Source organism: Dermacentor variabilis, chromosome 5, assembly GCF_050947875.1.
Source record: "Dermacentor variabilis isolate Ectoservices chromosome 5, ASM5094787v1, whole genome shotgun sequence".
NCBI classification, from domain to species: Eukaryota; Metazoa; Arthropoda; class Arachnida; order Ixodida; family Ixodidae; genus Dermacentor; species Dermacentor variabilis.
Window position 1 is genome coordinate 117,082,703 of NC_134572.1, and position 19,243 is coordinate 117,101,945.

The 19,243-nt window shown below is 44.3% G+C and overlaps 1 protein-coding gene across 2 annotated transcripts in view; it reads left to right on the plus strand.

Moving 5' to 3' along the window:
* Positions 1–12,230, plus strand: part of LOC142583092 (uncharacterized) — a 48,274-nt gene extending 36,044 nt beyond the window's left edge. For both annotated transcript variants that reach the window (XM_075693388.1, XM_075693389.1), the window contains exons 10-13: positions 1,120–1,288; positions 3,003–3,139; positions 6,198–6,362; positions 10,392–12,230. In XM_075693388.1, the coding sequence (XP_075549503.1) occupies positions 1,120–1,288; positions 3,003–3,139; positions 6,198–6,362; positions 10,392–10,856 (936 nt within the window). In that variant the 3' untranslated portion in view covers positions 10,857–12,230. The remainder of the gene's footprint in view (positions 1–1,119; positions 1,289–3,002; positions 3,140–6,197; positions 6,363–10,391) is intronic.
* Positions 12,231–19,243: the final 7,013 nt, after the last annotated feature.

Consider the following 19,243-nt stretch of genomic DNA (forward strand, 5'->3'; position numbering starts at 1 on the left):
TTGGGAGGTTTTTGTTCGTTGCCGTGGTTTGCTGGAGTATAAGGTCTACCCTGCATGCGACGGAAAAATGACCCTTGAAGCCTACAAAATAGGAGAGTAGGCAAAGGACCAAGCGGCCGAATACACAATTACCTCTTAAGAGCTGTGCATCACACGAGCTCCTATTCGAAACGCTACATCGATTTATGCAAAACTCGAAGCTTATATATATATATATATATATATATATATATATATATATATATATATATATATATATATATATTTATATATTTATATAGCTCCAAGGGGACACGGACATAATGAAAGCATAAGAAGAAATTGTTGGACTTCTCATTCTGCTAGTATGAAGACAGGGCAAGGAAGAAAATAATGCAATTGCTGGCAAGCTGTACTGAAAGGTCCCTTGGTCGTCAATGCTTCGTTGAAAGTATTAATTTCGTTCTTCTACGAGCGTTCCTGAGCAATGGCGTATACAAAAACATATTTAAAAGCTCCAAAAAGCACCGTGATTTTGATTTCTATCTGCAATTGTGATTGAAAACAATGTATAAACGCCTAACCTTCTTTCTCTTTGCAGTTTCTCCAAGTTGTGAAAGAATATTGAAGCAATAAACTTAACTAAGGCTACAAGTTATATAGGGGCTCCGTCTTGCCTAATGACAAGGCTTGTTTCTGCACTAGTCGCTCCGGACGTAGTGGGCTAGTGCCAATTGTAGGTGTCTGCAGTATTACATCCATAATAGGTTATTGCAATAGTTACTGAATAAACGTACACTGAAAATATGAACGAAACGTTCACAGCTTCATTCTTATTTTTTTAGATGTAACTCTAGGAAAATGTCATCTTCAGCACATTTATATGCAAAAACAATTTAGTTTGTAGGTCACACAACACTAACCGGGCTCCCCTTTTCAGTTCACCGAGTCAACTTCTCGCCCAAGTCAGCATTCTACTGGCACTACGAACACCTCTGCTTCGCCTTCTAACTATTTGCTTTGCGCGGACCCGTTCCGCGTAGGTTAAAGTTTGTGGGTCACAGCTTTGATGAGCGAAAATGTCGCTTTCGCGCATCTCCTGAAGCTCTCGGGCTGATAACGGTTTCTTTTGCCTCAAAGGTCTCGAGTGACGGCGAAAACCCCTTGTCTCTTGAGGAAGGCACTCGCTTCAGCTACAACTTGTACGACTCGTTCAAGAATCCGCCGGAACTGATCAATTTGCGTGGCTTCGACATCTCGTCTTGTTACAAAGGCAACGATTCGGTGGACGCCTTCCTCGAGGTGAAACGTGAGTGCCATTCGCGAAGTTCGTAATAGCACTTTCATTGTCGGCGCAAAGAAAGAATCGCACCTAACTTGGATATCAAACGCGGGACTTCATGTACGCATGGTGCCAAGGGAAAGCTTCTGGTGCGTGACTCAGCTCGTCACAGCATTTTCTCTTCCAATATAAACCTAAACTGTATTACCTTTTTTGAAGGCCGGACTACAAATATGGCAAAATATACATCTTTCTTTGACTTCACGATATTGTTATAACCATATTTAAGGGTATTCTCGCGCTTTGGTCATTACCACTGTAATAAATGTGTACAGCATGCCAAAAAGAAAGCAATGGCCAGTTCCAGCCGAAAAAGTCTAGTAGGAGTTAACAGTTTTTGTTTCCTTTTTCTTTATGTCTTTCGTAGGATCTACATGTTAAAGAGGCTTTCACAAACAAAAATATTGAAGCCGCAGCGAGGACGACAAATGTCGTTACTTCTCTCATTCTAACTGCCCGCTCATACCTGTCAGGCACCGCTTCGTTTTTTTTTTTTAATTTTAACTGGTCTTCTTTGTCCCATATCCACTAGAAAGGGAGTCTTTTAGGAAGTAAATTACACACTCACCTGAGTAAAATAATATGAAAATACTGTCAAAATGCAAAATCGCCATGCAACCGAAGGAAAGATAGGGAGTGAGACACCAAAATCACGCCGCTATATATGGCACTCTCAAAGCTAGTACCGTACAATTCACAATACGTTCTAAGTCAGGTTTGTCGTCGCTACCTCCTAAACACGAGAAATGTTCTTACGGCACCGGCTAGCACAAAACGCAGAGCGAGGCAAAGCGCACCGGTGGCGAAATTACTACGCATCATGCATAACTGCAGCCTCCCCTGTATTGCTAATATGAAGCTCCGGAGGAACAAGGCTGCAATGTTTACAGCTTACTGTATATTAATTGAGACAGTTATTTAAAATTGCTTGTTCCAATTGCTACTAAAAAATCACTGATTCTATATTTATCTTAATTTCTTATTCATTCTGTCCCCCGGACAGGACCAATAACACCGTTTTCAGTAAATAAATACAAGAGGCTGCCACACGTACTTAGAATTCCGAAAGAGGAAAATTTTACTGCCAATTGTACTTTTATTTAATTAAACGCGTTCGCGTTCTGTAATCATGGTGATCAGTGACAGGTACACAGATTCCGATAAGGTAGACCTTCATAATTTTGACTCAGTACTAAACACAATGTAATTCAAAAAAATACATATCTCTATCAGTGTTAAAAAAAAACTGTAGATCTAAAAGCATCCGCCGTAACAATGAATGGGAAACACCAGTGCACAACTTTCACCTTATACGACTGCTTCAAGAATAAGGGCCGTTACATTGTGCCATTGTTTAGCGTACGAACACAGATACGAACTTCTCAGATGAGCATTTCTGATAACCTGTCACTGAATAACTGATAAGAATGAGCTATTCAAATCAATCTAACAGGACACGGATTGCCACGGGTACATGCTCACTGTCGTAATATTGCGTTACTTACTTGTTAATCACAGGTATCAAAATTGAACCCAAGCTGAGAATGAATTACGTACATTTCTCTAAGAAATACCGTAATGACGAAGTTGCATCGTCATAGAATTAGATTACTCTTTTATTGCCTGCTGTTTTCAAAGATTCGGTGTGGCGAGCCTCTCACCTTTATGTCTCTCACTTCAGTTTCAACTTCCGACTATTCCACGCTGTCATCTTCCTCTGCACTCAACGACCCTAAGTTTCTGTCGGCTTGGCGTGAAGCGCTCGACCAGGCTTCCTTTCTTTCGGACCACTCCTTGCGCATCACGCGCATCAAAGGGGTAAGAATACGCCTGTAGCATGCTGACTTTGAAATTAAAAAATTTTGCTGTTTTCTTTTCTGCGTAGCAACCTTGACTTGAGAATAAAAAATCGACGCTCGTCAACTTCAAAGGCATTCCGTGTCTCGGGGAGCAGAGGTAGATTTAGCGTTATGGCCACCTACGTTCGCCGCTATTGGAGCCGAGCTATGACCATGGCAGGACACTGGAATGCTTTAACGTCGTATTGAGAAATAGCTAATAGCTACACGAAAATAAAGACCAGTACGAGCGTCATATGGAGAATGGGTCATCCAGATTCGAGGGAAGGACACTAGAGAGAAAGGTAAAAAACAGCATGAAGTGCGGATAATGGTAAGGTCAAACGAAACAAATAATAGTAATATAATAAAACGTGTCAGATGTAAATACTTCCTAGAAAAATAGGGCGTGTCTAATAGAAAAGACGTGTTCCAGCACGTAAAATATAGGGGTCGGTATCGATTTGGAACATTTTGATGTTTCACTGTGTTCAAAGAAAACACAAAACAATCAATAATTAAAAAGCGCTGAACAGAGATAAAATGTGAACTTCTTAAAGAAACAAGCAGAGGGCACCATGCACTAGCTTGTAGGATGTAGTGTTCCTCTATACTCTGCTCTCTACGTGTGCCTAGCGGCTGGGCCTTCTATAAAGCACTGAATTCAGACGCTGATTTCCCTATCTTTTCACATTGCGCGTAATTTGTACATGCGCTACTTCGTTCCGGCTGCATTGTTGCCAACTTTATTATACAGTGACGCACGCAAGCATTCCGGAAAAGGGTTGTTGCCAGGCAATTGCCATTCAGTTGAGAAATACCGCTGCTTAATAAAAGAAAAATGTGGAGCTTTGCGTTCCAAAACCACGATCTGATAATGAGGCACGCCGTAGTGGGGGACTCCGGAAATTTGCATTGCCTGGGGATCTTTAACGTGCAGCTAAATCTAAGTAATCGGGTGCTTTCGCATTTTGCCCCCGTTGAAATTCAGCCGCCGTGGCCGGGATTCGATCCCGAGACCTCGTGCTTAGCAGCCCGACACCACAGCCACTAAGCAACCACGGCGGGCGGTGCTTCAGAGTGCCTCGCATAATATCTGGTATAACGCATTATTCTTTAATGTACGCTATATTTAAAAACCCCCTGTTTCAGACCATTCAGACTGTTAATTAAATGTCTAAACGCGAACCGTTTAGACTCGCTGAATGAATGTTTGAAATCGTGCCTGAAGTGGTCACACGGAAGAGGCCGAAGAGAAGGCTAACTCGCTTTATAGTTACTACAAGAATGTGAGCCTAGAAGCAACGTGTTCTGAAGCTGTAAGACACAGTTAACCCTTAATAAGTTATGTATTAGAGGAGATTTGGCAGAACTGCCGTGTACAGTTGATGCAGTGGCGACTACTGACGCGCTGATTCTTAGAGGTTGGTTCTGGTTTACTTCAACCTGCAGTAAGCGAAAAATTGGCTGCCATGACATAGTTCAGGCGCCTGCAGCACGCAATAGAGAATACGCGATAGCGTGGCGGGGTGTGTGCAGCGCACATTGAGCCGTGTACTTGTAGAAGCTAGCTAGCTCTGCGTGGGGCGGATTGGTAATCTGGCAGCTGCAGTTGACTAATTGCGAATACGCAGCGTTTACATTTCTCTGGTTTCGAGTCTCACTGTTGGCTTCCATATATGATCTCCTGTGACTGTTTAGTACCTAGTGAACAACTTGTCCTTCTATCACTTTGGAGATGTAATCAGAATCAAATTAATTTTATAGATGCGGGGCCCAGGCTGGAGCCGCTTCCACCATCCCATTGCAAGGCTGCGCCCGCCTAGAGAGTCAGGATTTCAGAAAATGAGCGATCTGAAGAAAAACGTTTTATTGTGTCAGAAGAACATTGGAAAGCAGTTTCGTTTGACACTGTCCGCCGCAGACATTTGTGGCGGGCAATTCTGTACGCTGTACAGTCAAATAATACGAACAGTCTGTCAATGTATTTTTATTCGCTTGACTAGAAATACAAAAGTAAGCGGACCTGCCGACGTCAGCTTGACATCAAAACAAATTTTCTGCAAACGAAGTCTGAAATTTTTGAAACACAAGCACGTAAAAGTAAGAACCAGCGCACAAACTACTATATATATGTTGCTATCACTGCTGCCGCTTGGAGACTTCTTCCGCAGAAAAGGGACCTATTAGTCCCCCGTCGTACTCAAGATGTTGTTTATAAATTTTACGTTATTTTCAGGGGATACGAATTTTGGACAGTTTTTCAGGTGCTCAACAAAAAAAATAAATTACGTCCGCCTACACTTCCCTCCATCCTCTACTTGCTCTAACGCTTGGAACAAGCGATAAAAAATGCAAGCCAAGCCAATTAGCTGGAATGATGGGGACTCAACTTTTCAGGCAACGGAAGTGAAGGAATTACGAAGGTCAACTTCTTCTGGCGCACGTGTAATCCCAACTTGAGAAGCAAATGTCCTCTACAGGCTTTCACCTATCGCACAAGAGTTGCACCCTAAAGAAGGTTTTTTTTTTTTTTTTAAAGAACTAATAAAGGGTCTATAATTGGGCTCTTCATTTGCCATAGCATCTACTTAAGGTAAATATGTCTCTTCCAAGCTATGGAAATTTAATGCTGTGCTGTATTTTACCTTTTAATAATCCGCACTTGTAGCATGCATGCACTTCATTTCGCCACTGAAAAAGAAGAAGGAAGTAAGGAATTCTTTTCAGCTGCAGAGACTCCATGCATATTTGCGCATAACCTTCATTCGTAAAACTTTTTCTAGCGATTTGTGGTAATGGTGCTCCTCTGCGATGCTAGAATCTTCGAGAACAAACTGTTACATTCGATGACGTGGCATGTCAGTGGCATGTTTTTTTTTTCAAATACATGCAAAATTATGTCACCTTTCCCTTGAATGAAAGCGGATGCAACAGCGGGGATATCAGCGCTTGTTGCTGTGTCCTGCCTCTTCTCCAACATTTTTCTTTGCGTGGTGACATTTTCCCAATGCTTGTTCTCTTTGCTCCAATGGCAGTATTTCTCAGAAGATGGCACACTGTTTGTCACGTTCGTGTTGCTGGACCGATTCCCTGCTGACGCGAAGGTAGGGATTGAGGACACGCAAGTCAGCATCGAGGAAATGAAAGACAACTTGAACAAATCGGTCAGCGAAGGCAGGCTTGGAATTACGTACAGAGGGGTAAGCTATACGACATGCTCTCTCTCTCTCTCTCTCTCTCTCTATATATATATATATATATATATATATATATATATATATATATCGAAGAACCCATCTTACCCCTTGTTGTCCTCCACGCCGTATTCTATTGTCGCCTCTAACCCATGCTCACAAGAATGACAACCATATAGGGAGCCATACTCGCTCACCAACACTCACCAACAGTCGCTACACACTCACGTGCCTATGATCGCGCCTTCTCATACTAACCAACACTCGCTCGTGTTCTTAGTCACTTTCATTCAAACTGCGCCGGCACCCACTCAGGCTCACACTCGCGTCTAATGTCCCTCACAGGTCCCTCACCCATACGCATACGCACGTACATTCACATTCGCTGACAGTCACTCACGCTTGCTCAAAATCACCATCACTGACTTTCTCGTTCTTTTACTCGCGTTAACAGGCACTCACGCAGACCTGTTTTGTCTTTACTCACATCCGCTCAGTGCAACACGCATTCACTCCTGTTCACACCCTTGTCCATTCATTCACTGACGCTCAGACCTGCGAAATGAGTGTGGAACGATTAAGAGTCTGGGGGGAGTACTCGTGAGGGAAAATGCCGACCTATGCTCACAGCAGCATTGATTGCTTATCGCCAGCATGTTCGGCTGAATTTAAAGTGCACTTTATTCGTCATGGCATTCATGTAAACTGACATCGTAATTGTAAAAGTTACTATGTGCAGTTAAAAATTGCATGGAATAAAGCGCTTGGATACATTTACATCTACATGGCATTTCTATATATACATATATATTTACATTATTTGCGTCTTTATTACGTTCTACATCATATTTACATTATGCCTGATTGCATTTCGCTTCTCAGCAATATATAAAGATCGTGTATTTTGCAGCAGGGGCTGCTTTTGGATAGGGACGCCGTGCAAGAAGACTGATGCGCCGAGCGTTGGGCGCACGTCAAAAAACTCTGGTCGACAAAATTATTCTGGAGTTCTCCCCTAAGGCTCCCTCGTAGCCCCTACGTAGCCACGAGACATTGAATTTCATATACGTATTCGTAATAGGGTATTTCTCGTTCTGATTATAGAGGCGGTTGGCATACTTAATGCGTTGTATTGGATTTTTCGGATGCGCGGCGAACGTCCGGGTCCGGAACATTTTCCAGCAGGCAAACGAAGGAACGAAAAAGAAAAGCGGCTGTAGCAACACGGCCCTCATTTCCCATTAAACTGGTTTTATCGAACTCGAGGGCCTAAGGACTGCTGTTCTCGAGCTTTCTGCTTGAGCACCAAGCGTAAAGATAACATTTCTTGGTTGCCCCGTACAACGTCCTTATTCTTCGGCAACTGCGGGTAATTTCCTCGGGTGCCCGCATGTTTCTGAGCGTATCTGAAGATTCCTGGCTACTAAATGTTACGACATATCAACTGCTGATATTAAATGTACAAAAACTAGCTCCTTAAATTCAGAAGCGGCCACGTGATACTGAATGCCATCGAACCTACCTACGCATCTAGATCACAAAGCACTTGATACGTTATGTATTAGTTCGTAAAATTAAGTGACACTGACCAGATGCTGCAGCGAACACGCTTAGCGAGTGCGTCCTGGCAATGACAAAGACATTTCCTGAATGGACAGCTTTGCGAATTCGGCCACTGATAACCTCGAAAAGAAAGATGATCTAAATAAATGGTGACGTTAAAGTTCGTTTTTGGTGCTACATGTGTTCCATGTAACGTCTGATGGACAGAAAGAATGCATAGCATTGTGGGAAGGTTAAACGGAGGTATACTGGTTGACTACCCTGCATGAAGGAAGGCGTAAAAGAGAAAGCTATGAAGAAATGAGAACTCACACAGTACTGGAGCAGCACGCAGTGTTTCTAAGAGTCTGTCTTGTTAAGCCTAATTCATACATGAAAAAAAGCTGTTTTCACCGCGAAATATGCTGCCAGAGCTCCTTTCGCCTTTCGAGTGCAATGAAGTTCAAATTCATGACCAGGCGGACAGCTAAGGTATAAGCACTTGAAGATCTGACAGCTGAGCTGTGAAATCAAGCCTGACATTTGGCTTTCAAACCAGGTAGACCAGTGATATGAAGCTTGTGTCAGGTACCTCACCGCTTACAGAATACTTGGCTCATCACGGGCTGCATAGTTGCATACTCTAGTGGGGCGGGCGGAGTTAACCAACGCTTTGGTATCTGAAAGGAGGATATGGAGACTAAATATAAATGTCCCGAGCGCTTCACAATAATGTCGTTGGCGCTTCGTGTTTGAGACCCTTACAATCAGCCTCCCCGTTCCAAATCAGAAAGCCATCTTCTCTGATGCAGAGGCACCTAACAGGTTACGCGAAGGGTTTACGCTGTGCAGTGTAAGTTGTCTACCCTTAATGGGAAGTACCTCATGATGAGTAAATAGTGCCCGGTGACGTGTGATCGTACAAGGAAGTGACGAAGTATGTGCAGGAACGCATTAACGAGATCAAGCGAAATCTGTCTACCGCGCGAAAAATGTAATGCCCCTATCTGCACAAAAATGGATGATTTGAGAAGTTAAGACCCTTAGTCATTGCAATAGTGTAAATGTAGATGATTGGTAGCTTCATAAGCGATAAGAAACAACTGAAACAACGAAAAATTGATCAGACGGAAACCGTTCTCGTCAGGCCACTTTGAAAGTTTACTTTCCCGCATTACGTGTGGAGGGATAGAAGCCTGCTGTGTGGCTGCTGAGTATTAATATAAGAATAACTGATTCGTGCCTTTAATTATTATTATTATTATTATTATTATTATTATTATTATTATTATTATTATTATTATTATTATTATTATTATTATTATTATTATTATTATTATTATTATTATTATTATTGGCGTCAAAAAAACTTGTGACGTCGTCGTCGCCGCGTCAAGGTCTGAAAAAAAGGGAGAAGAGAAAATAAAATCACAAAAAAAATGGAGCAACAGCTGTGCTGAAACCGGTTGTGATGGCGTTCCGGCTCAATTGATGCGATCGCTTTGAAGGGGCCATGCAGCTTCCTGGCAATTAATCTCCACACCGTTCAGTACGCGGGTTTCGTTTCTTTGGCATCGGAAAAGCAGTGGGTGGACACGCATTAGCTAGGGAGAGCAAGTAAGCAAAAAGCGGACAGCCGAGCCAAAGAACGTTCACGCATTAGTAAATACTCAGAAATTCTGTTTATTGTGTGTCGTTATGCAGCCCGCTTGCAGTGTTTGTAAGTAGATAGCGGTAACAAAACACGCCATCGATTCCTCAGAACAAGCCCTCTTCAGAAGTGTACTGGTCACGAACATCCACTGGATATTGACAAGCACGCTGAGCGAGTTCTGATGGAAGCACGTTAGTTCTTGGTATCGCGGCAGCTGGCCAGTGAAGAGGTAGAGGAGGTGCAAGCAATTATGGTGAAATTAAATTTTACGTAACTATCGCAACGAACAGTGTGATCAGAAAGGCTGTTATGTTTATGTCGTACAAAAAAAAAGTGCAGTTCATAATTACAGCTTTTGCATTGTTTAGGGTCTCATTCTGTGTTGAAGCACGTATTTTTTTTTCTCTTCTTGGTGTCACCCTGCTAGTTCTAGCAATGAGAGCGCGAGCAGAGGTGAAATTTAAGCCACTTGTTATATCAGAGTCCTTTAACGCTGTTTATGCATTCCTTGGGATAAACGCACTTTTTTGCTTAAAACCAAGAACAACTTCAAAATGCTGTGTAAAACATACCACGCAAGGAGCAAATTAATAATTGCAATAGTCGTCAGATCGCGTTTTATGGTGTGCGTTCGGTCCAGTTTCGAAGTCGTTCTTGGTTTTACGCAAATTATATCGTTTTCACGTGCCATCGAAAGCACAACGCATCTGCAGAGCTGTACAGTGTGAACGGCACCAAACGATTTTACGATAACGATTAAAAAGAAAGGCAACGAGTAAAATGAGGTGCCACATGAGCGTGTCATGCTGATTAGTCTCGAGGGCATGTCGCTTTTTCAGGTGAACCTCACAGCGTCGTCTTGGGGCTTCGGGCTGCCCTTAACGCCGAAACCGCAACCTGTGCCTCCATTAACAACCACGACGCCTGTTTCCACGACAACGACTCCTGGGGCGGTAACTACTCCGACCGAGGAAGTAAAAACTCCGGCCGAGGAAGTGACTACAGCGGCGTCTTCGAGCGCGACTTCTTCTGCCAGCGCCCCCACCACATCTTGGGAGATCATCACCGACCCTGTGGTTACGGACCACACGCCCCATGTTTGGGACACTACAACGTCTGCGTACCACGTCATAACCGAAATTCCGCTGGCCTACTCTACCTACGCGACGCGCTACTCTCCTGGAGTAGTCGGTGGGACGACGGCGGGGCTCTTCGTGCTGGGAGCGCTGATCGGGGCATCGGCTACCTACGCGAAGAGCACGTTCTTTCCAACCGCTTCGCTTCCCACGACGGTGTTTCACTGAACACCGAAATCTCAGCGACCGCTCAGGCACTCCTGCACAAGATGACCGATGTTTGCCCACCGTGAACTATTCAATATGGAGTAAGGAAATGGACGCGAAACTCCGCACACCTTAATCTTCTCTTGTGCGGTATACGCGATGGTCTGATCTGTATCTGGCTATTTAGGGTATCAGGTGGACAGATTGGAACCACGTGCTTTATGGTATTCCACCTCGATTATGTATGGACGAAGGCATACGAGTGATGGAAAATCCTCGAAAAAAAAAAGAAACGCTGGTGAACGCCTGCGACAACGAGTAAGAAGCAGATAGTGAACGACGCGATGCCATACAGGTTAGCGCGAGGCGCTACCGCAGGGATATCTCTTGGTTTGCACGTCTTGCGCTTGCCGTAACTTGCGCAATGCTCGTGACAGATGAGATTGCGGCCCTCGATATAAGAGGCGCTAAATTGCTCAACCTTTCGGTACAGTACGCTGCTTCCTCCTTCTTGCCGCGTATATAACCATAGGCCACTGGTGCTGCGTGTTTGAGAGACTTATTTCTGTGCATTGGCTAGAGAAAACAAACTGGCGTCGTTTGCTTTTCGGGTCCAGTTCCAAGTCCAGATCTCCTTTTCTTTCCCTCTGCAGTAGTTCTGCCTTGCAGATAAGTTAACATTAGAGAAGCAAACGTGGACGTTAGAGAGGCAAACACGAAGCAAAACAATGATTTAGCTAATGTTAAATAGCGTTCGAAATCAAATCCAGCTAACATACAAAGGGGCAATATGAAGAGCGGCATCACACCGCCATGGCGCTTACAATTCGACCGCCGAGCACGCCACCGCAGCAGCTCCCTGTGCGCCACATTGTTGCTGCAACCCCTTCTCTCCTGCCGTTCTCAATGTGCTCTCTTTTTACATTCTCATCAGCAGTCGAGCGCCCTCGGTTAACATTGTCTGAAATGTGTACTTATGCACCAGATGAATTTACATCTCGTAGTTCCTGTACTCTCCAGGTTATACTGAGGTTGACGCGATAGCAGATAAATGAAGTTTTAAGGGACTTGTATGAACACGGGGACTGCCCACAAGAGCGTTTCGCCTCACTTCGCACTTCATAATTATGGAAAGGCTGTGCTGGAACCATGAGGCGCGTTAGACAGAGCGTCGGAAATAAAGATGCATGTTCTCCCAGACTATCTCTCTGTTTCATTGTGTTTCTAATTGTACATAACTAATAACAATGTTGATCTCCATTAGCGTTTGTTCTTGCCTGAAACGGTGCCTCGGCCGTTTACTCTCTTCACCAAGTTTAATTGCCACTTCGGCTAATTGCTTTCCAAACGTCCGCCGATTCTTGTAATCTTCCACCTGCACGGAATGTTTGGACTTTTGCGAGCGTAACTTTCGGTGACGCAGGGAGCGTGACGTCAGGTAATGATACGGTGAGCACTTCGTCCGTGCATTCCGTTTGTCTCGTACTATGCACTGTTACTCCGCTTATAGCTTTGACATGTCCCAACCGGCCTAAATTAACATACTGAAAAAGTTTGCGCAGAGACCCGAGGACAATGCACTCCTAAATTAACACTGTTTCGATGTTCACCCGAGTGCACCCACTCAGGCTTCTGAGGTTTCTTGCGGGTGTGTTAATTTGTCATCCAGACAATGTGCATGTCCCCTGCCGCATTTTGCACAAGTTTAACCCTCTATCTCTCTTCATCTGCTTTTGCTGTCTCTAAGCAAACCGCGTTGTGCATTGTAACGTCAGCGGGCTCCTTGTTGGTGACATAACAGCACGCGTTTATGTAGTAGGCACGTTTACACAATCTCCGTCAGGTGACCACTAGCAACTTAATTATTATTCTACCATGACTAAGCATGTCGTTGCTGTTTGCTGGCAAAGGTATACTTAACCGTCAGCATGGGCTCCAAATTAAAAAAAAAATACTGGACACTCAGTAAAGCCGTTGAATATGAGGTGCGGTTCCACATAGATATATGTGTGCTTTAGAGATGCCTACAAGCCGCTATCATATCTGCTAGTTTTATGTCTGCACTTATTATCTTGTTACACAAAATAGAGGTGCGTTCACTGGCATTGCTCTATCGTTCAGAATTTCGTTATATATAAGCCGGAGCATCCAGTAGCACTTACCCAGCTGCCGAAAAGAGGTGTTGCCCAAATGCGAGAAATTTACAAAGATCAACGAAGCCGATGAGTATTGTGAGCTCTTCTATAAGGATATACCTCTCTTTTAGAGATTCCTGTGAGCAGACGTTGTATGTATGGAGTTCATGACGTGCTTTAATGTTTTGTTACGCAGAATATAGGCACTGCTGCTGCACTTGCAAAAAATCCGTCATACACGGCATCCGGTTTAACCGGAAAGAAGTGTAAATCTAATCTTGAAAACCGGTTATCCGCTTTTATAAAAACGAATATACTAGACATCCAGTTTACGTAACCGGTTAAATGGATAATCGGATATTCGAACGCGGATATTTTGGTACCACTAACTCCTCATTCGGATATTCGCATTTCTTCGCACGTATCACGATTACATGTGCTAAGATCAATCATTCACAGCCTATCAAATACGCTATTCGTTTCCTGGTTAAAATGCATCTACGAAGTCTTCATTTATGCTTCTCTTTACGCTTCATGCGTCCCTGGAAATCGACAAAGGTGTACTATTGCTTTCTCTGTAAAAGCTTCTGCGCCTTCAGGCCTCCAATAAGTATGCGTGGCAAAAAATCTGCGAACTTTCCCACGAGGCCGGTGCATGGCATAGTCCAAACAGCAAATCTAAAATAAAGAGCTTCGAGAATTTCCCTGATTATTCCTGTTAAGCATTGAGACCTATAAAAGTTACCCATTAATCGATCGGCGACCTTCTCTGTAGCGCATCAAGACGGCAAGTTGGGCCAGTTGGTTGGGATTCATATTGAGGCTTCGTTACAGCGCAACACAAGACAAGTACAAAAGAAGGTATATAACGACGACATGGCGCTGACTCTCAACTGCTCTCAACTGATCAACAGATGAACGAACCCTCAATATGAACTCCTCTGTAGCAACCCCGAGCAATTCTCGTTTACAACTACTTCGGCAATCGCTGTTCAATAGTACGCGAGCGTTTTCGGGCGTATACGACTACCGCTTTGGGGCCACATCTCTCACCGACGGCACCAACACAATGACCCCAAAGCCAGACACTTCTCAGGCTGTATCTTTCAATAGCTCTGCCGATTTTTCTTTTTTTTTACAGGTGGCGGTGATTTCTGCTTAAAAACAAAAACTAAAGAAAGACTGAAAGTTTGCACGCAGTGATTCAATCGGATTTTCATTAACCCACGAGCAGATATGCGTTGACTCATGACACAAAGCTCCTGCGTACCCCTATTTAGTTTGCTGGGAGGCAAATGTACCGTATCTTTTAGTACCGGCTGTTTTTATATTCTTATAAAACGCATCGCAGCTAACGTTATCCAGGCTGTTAAACGAAGTGGCATGGTACAGCGAAACTCCATTTTATAGAAATTCCGCGGACCTTCGAAATCATTCGGTATGCGGGCCACTTCGTTGCGAAGGCTGAGCACCCAACAGCTCACAGTAAAGCCGGCACCGAATTATTCCTTCGTTATACAGGTCATTTCGTTGTAGAAGCGTTCGTCGTAGAGGAGCTTGACTGTGTACCATTAGAGGACTTGAGTGTTCAGTCACCAGACCTCCTCCGCTGCGAGAATAACTGTTGTTTGCTAATTACCCAGCTAATCGGAGAACGTCAGTCAACAATCTTCACTCGTAGCGCGCGAAATACGAAAAAGTCGTGCATGGCTGCGCGCATCCGCGAACCACGACACCAGTGGTCCGAAAAGCGGCATTGACGAAGTCCTCTCACTGCCCGAGTCGGCAACCCAACAGTCCAGAAGGCCAGCACCGATGGACGGAAAACCCGCATAGCAGCAGAGAAATCTGCGCTATAGAGTGCTATAGGTTAGAGGAGAGGAGAGAGAGGAATATAGGAAGGCAGGGATGTTAACCAGTCAAGAGTCTGGTTTGCTACCCTACGCTGGGGGAAGGGAGAAGGGGTAAAGGTAGAGGGGAGAGACAAGGTGTAGATATGTGTACGGACAGTACTTGAGTTAAAGTCGCTTATTTGCGCAAACCAGAAGTTCTGAGAAAGCACAAAAGTGCCTTCACTCCCTTCTGAGCAGATGATGGGTGGGGACGGTGCTCTAGTACTGTCTGTTCACTCAGAGAAAGATCATCTAATTTTTTGAATGCGTTGGACAAAGATTTTCTTTGTGCTTGAAATTGAGAACAATGGTACAATAAGTGGTCAACGTTCTCCTGGCATCCGCAAACATCACACACAGGACTATCAGCCATTGCAATAGCATAGTGGCAAGCAAGGAAGTGGGGTGGTGCAGCTCAAGGACAGCTGCACCATTATTATAAATCTCTACAGCGAACGGATTGCAGCAGAAAGAACATTGGAAAAACCGCTTACAACTACGCTTGTGCGAATGCTCAAAAGTCGGAATGCGAATCGTAGGGGACACACTATTTCGTTCGTATTTGATCCGAGAATTGAGTTTTCGAAATTGTCTAATATTTATTTATTTCGAAAAAACGAGGGATGAGAAGACGCATTGGAGTCTCGAAGAGAGAAAAGGATGGACTGGAGGATGGATGGACTGTGGATGGAAAAGGTGAGGACTGTTAAAAACTTAAGTATGCCGCAGGATAGCTGCGGTCGTTGCGTAGGGGCACGCCTTCATGAACTCGTGTAGCGGGACTCGAGCTTGGAACTGCGGCACATTCTCGGCCTGTGGCAAAGCACCACCAGCGCGTTGCTGTTCCCGACGGCCTCAAGCCTTAACGAAACTGTAAATACGCGCGCGCATCTCTCTCTCTCTGTGTGTGTGTGTGTGTGTGTGTGTGTGTGTGTGTGTGCGTGTGCGTGCGTGCGTGCGTGTGTGTGTGTGTGTGTGTGTGTGTGTGTGTGTGTGTGCGTGCGTGCGTGCGTGTGTGTGTGTGTGTGTGTGTGTGTGTGTGTGTGTGTGTGTGTGTGTGTGTGTGTGTGTGTGTGTGTGTGTGTGTGTGTGTGTGTGTGTGTGTGTGTGTGTGTGTGTGTGTGTGTGTGTGTGTGTGTGTGTGTGTGTGTGTGTGTGTGTGTGTGTGTGTTCGTTCGTTCGTTCGTTCACTGTGTAAATATTTATCACACCGCACCTGGAGTAGCATATCAGACGATCAGCCAGCCTAAGATATCTGGCATATCGTAAATATAATAAAGTCCCCCTCTTTCTCCCTCAGTTCCTGAGGGGACGCTCTGGGCAGATAAACTATCGCTAAATAATTTCCAGTCATTCAATAAAATTAGTTCGCTCTTAGGCAGCCCATATACGACTTTTTTCTGATTTATTATTTGGCCATGCAATATCCCATCATGCGCATTTGTATCCCTTTGAAACGGCGTGCAGTGCTGTTGTATCGCACTGCAATCTTTCTGCGAACACAACAATTTTGCGTGCGTCTGATAACATGTTGTACCCTTGTTTCATTATTATCATTGTCATAGTGAACCTAATTATTGAAAAAAGATGTTTCCCATTTACAAGCTCCTCAATTGACCACATTTAAAGTTGATGACGGTACTACATGAGTGCGTAGATCTACATCTGCTTGGTATTTTTTACCTTTTACAGCGAAGCTATTAATACGAGTAGAAGCGCTCAAAACCATTATATGCCCGTTTTCACGGTTTCCTTTGAAAAAGATCACTCAAGAAACCTCGATTTTGAGGAAATGTGGGAAATGCTAGAGGTTATATTCTGCCGATTTTGAGGCGTGTCTGTTAATTAGGCGTATAATTAAAATTGATAAACCCTTGTTTTCCGCCTTCTTAGAGGCCTTGTATGAAACACTAACAATGTTTCACTACTTCCCTGGGAGGACAGAACTGGCAACAGTGTTATGCTTAGAGGGCAGGGGAGAAATTCCATGGGTGTTAAAGCTATGAAGGATAGAGACTTGGGCGTGTTTGTAGTTCAAGTTTAAACTAAGATCCACGTGAGAGACGGGGTCAAACGAAGAAAACACACAGACATCACTGACTTCCAACAACTTTAGACAAAGCGACAAACATGCATACAGGGTGTCCCAACTATTTTGCACCAAGATTCAAAAATATGCAAATGCCACTTAACTGGACAGAACCAAGCTAATGTTGTTTGCCATCGCTTGGAGATAAACTATTATTTCTTGCATTCCGCCCAATTGCATCATTATTCTTAATTATTTACAGACTTCTCAAATATCATAATTAGATGAAAATCGTCAATGATAATATTGTAAAGCAATGTGAAAAACTCCCGATACAGTTTTCTGTTGCTCAATACGTGCTGCATAAAAGTTTTTCCGAGTGTGAAAGAAGCCCGCGAATACATGCAAAATTATCGCGCGACTGGGCGCTCGAGGCACTTTTCTTGTTTTAGCGGGCTTATTTCACACTCGGAAAAACACTTCTATGGCTGACTGATGGGCACGCGAAATTAAACGTGTGTTAACAAATTAGAGCTTTTGTAAAAAAATATTCTCATCAGACGGTCGAAAACGTTACCTTACCGTTATCGGATGTGTTTTCAGATGTTCCGAAATGAATTTACGTCACACTGAGCTCACATCTGCTGAAAAATGGAGCACGTTAATAGCAATGCGGTGTGAAAGTGTGACGCTTCATGCATAATTATGAACTTTGCAAATAAATACTGAACACTCGTGTTCTACTTAACTTTATGCGTCACCTTTACGCCTCCGCGGTGTCCCCATTGAGCTAAACGCGTCGCTTTGGTTACATTTCGTGGAAATAGCAGCAGGTCATTGGTTTAAAAAATTAAATTCCGGGGTTTTACGTGCAACAATACCACGATACGGTTATGAGGCACGCCGGTTATAGCTTATGTGTAATAAAAGGTGGCGTTGGTTAAATGGCGATATCTCTTAAAAATAAGCGAAGGTGAATTCAGTTTGATATAAAGTTCTCCCAACACAGTGGGAAACAGCGATATATCGGCTGCACGACGCTTTCAGCACTTGCGTAAGGAATCTTTTCACAAGTGCCGTAATTTGTCCACATAAGTTTATCTTGGCATGCACGGTATCCATAATGTTTCCCTCATTTTCGCCAAATTTGATATCGGTGGCTATTACAGTTAAAATTAAATTATGGAGTTTTACGTGCCAAAACCACTTTCTCATCATGAGGCACACCGTAGTGGAGGACTCCGGAAATTTCTACCACCTGGGGTTCTTTAACGTGCACCTAAATCTAAGTATACACGGGTGTTTTCGCATTTCACCCCCACCGAAATGCGGCCGCCGTGGCCGGGATTCGATACCGCGACCGCGTGCTCAGCAGCCCAACCCCGTAGCCACTGAGCAACCCCGGCGGGTAGCTATTACAGTTCTCCCCGTACAGCGGGCTAAATTCTGCGCTGTTCGTAAAACACACCTATGACGGCTCGGATCGCTCACATGTGTAATTTACTGTGGTGATATGTAATTAACCCACGCACTTTGAACTGTTCGAGTTGCTATACAGGTTCAGTTCCCAGAAAGCCTATACATGACCCACCATGTTCTTGGCACCTGTTCGAAGACCGGCGTGCTAGGGCAAAATACCACCCACTGGTATGTCCCGCGCTTTCTCGTGTACGGGCAGATCACCGCATTAACTCTTGCGTGAAATTTTGCTATGTGGCTGGGTCAGTCCTTTGTACTCGTTCCTCTTACTGCGTGCAACGCATACTTTTTTTTCGCCTTAAGTCTGGAGAAGGGAAGTGACTCCGTACCTTCAGCTCAGCCGCAGCTAATCCCTTGTCACGCAGTACGACCGCAAAAAAAGTCTCCGGACGGTTCGCTTAGACCGTCCCTGCACCAGCGCTTCGCAGGACAGGATCTTCGTCCGCTGGCTCGGGATGCAGCGATGATGGCTAAGATGGGGAAACGGTTGCTGCCCATTACATCCTTACCTGCCATCGACTGTGTGAGGATGTCCGCTAAATACGATGCCAAGTCCTGCTATACACTGGTAGGAGACCTGTTATGCAAAAAAACGCTGGTTGCTGGTCATTTGCCACGCGGTGTTCTTGGGCGTCTGAAGTGCTGACAATTTGCTTTCCGTGCCAGGACTTCCGCGTTCCAACTGCATTTGCGCAGCAGTGACATCCCAAGCACTGCCGCAAGGACGCCGGACAGGTAGGACGAAGTGCGGGATTTCACATCTCACAAATTGGGTGTTTCAGCGAACACTTTCAAAAAAATTTTTTTCAACAATTTTCTGTGGCAGATAGCACAATTCTAGTCCACGAGTTAGTCTATTGGAGGAGGCGGACA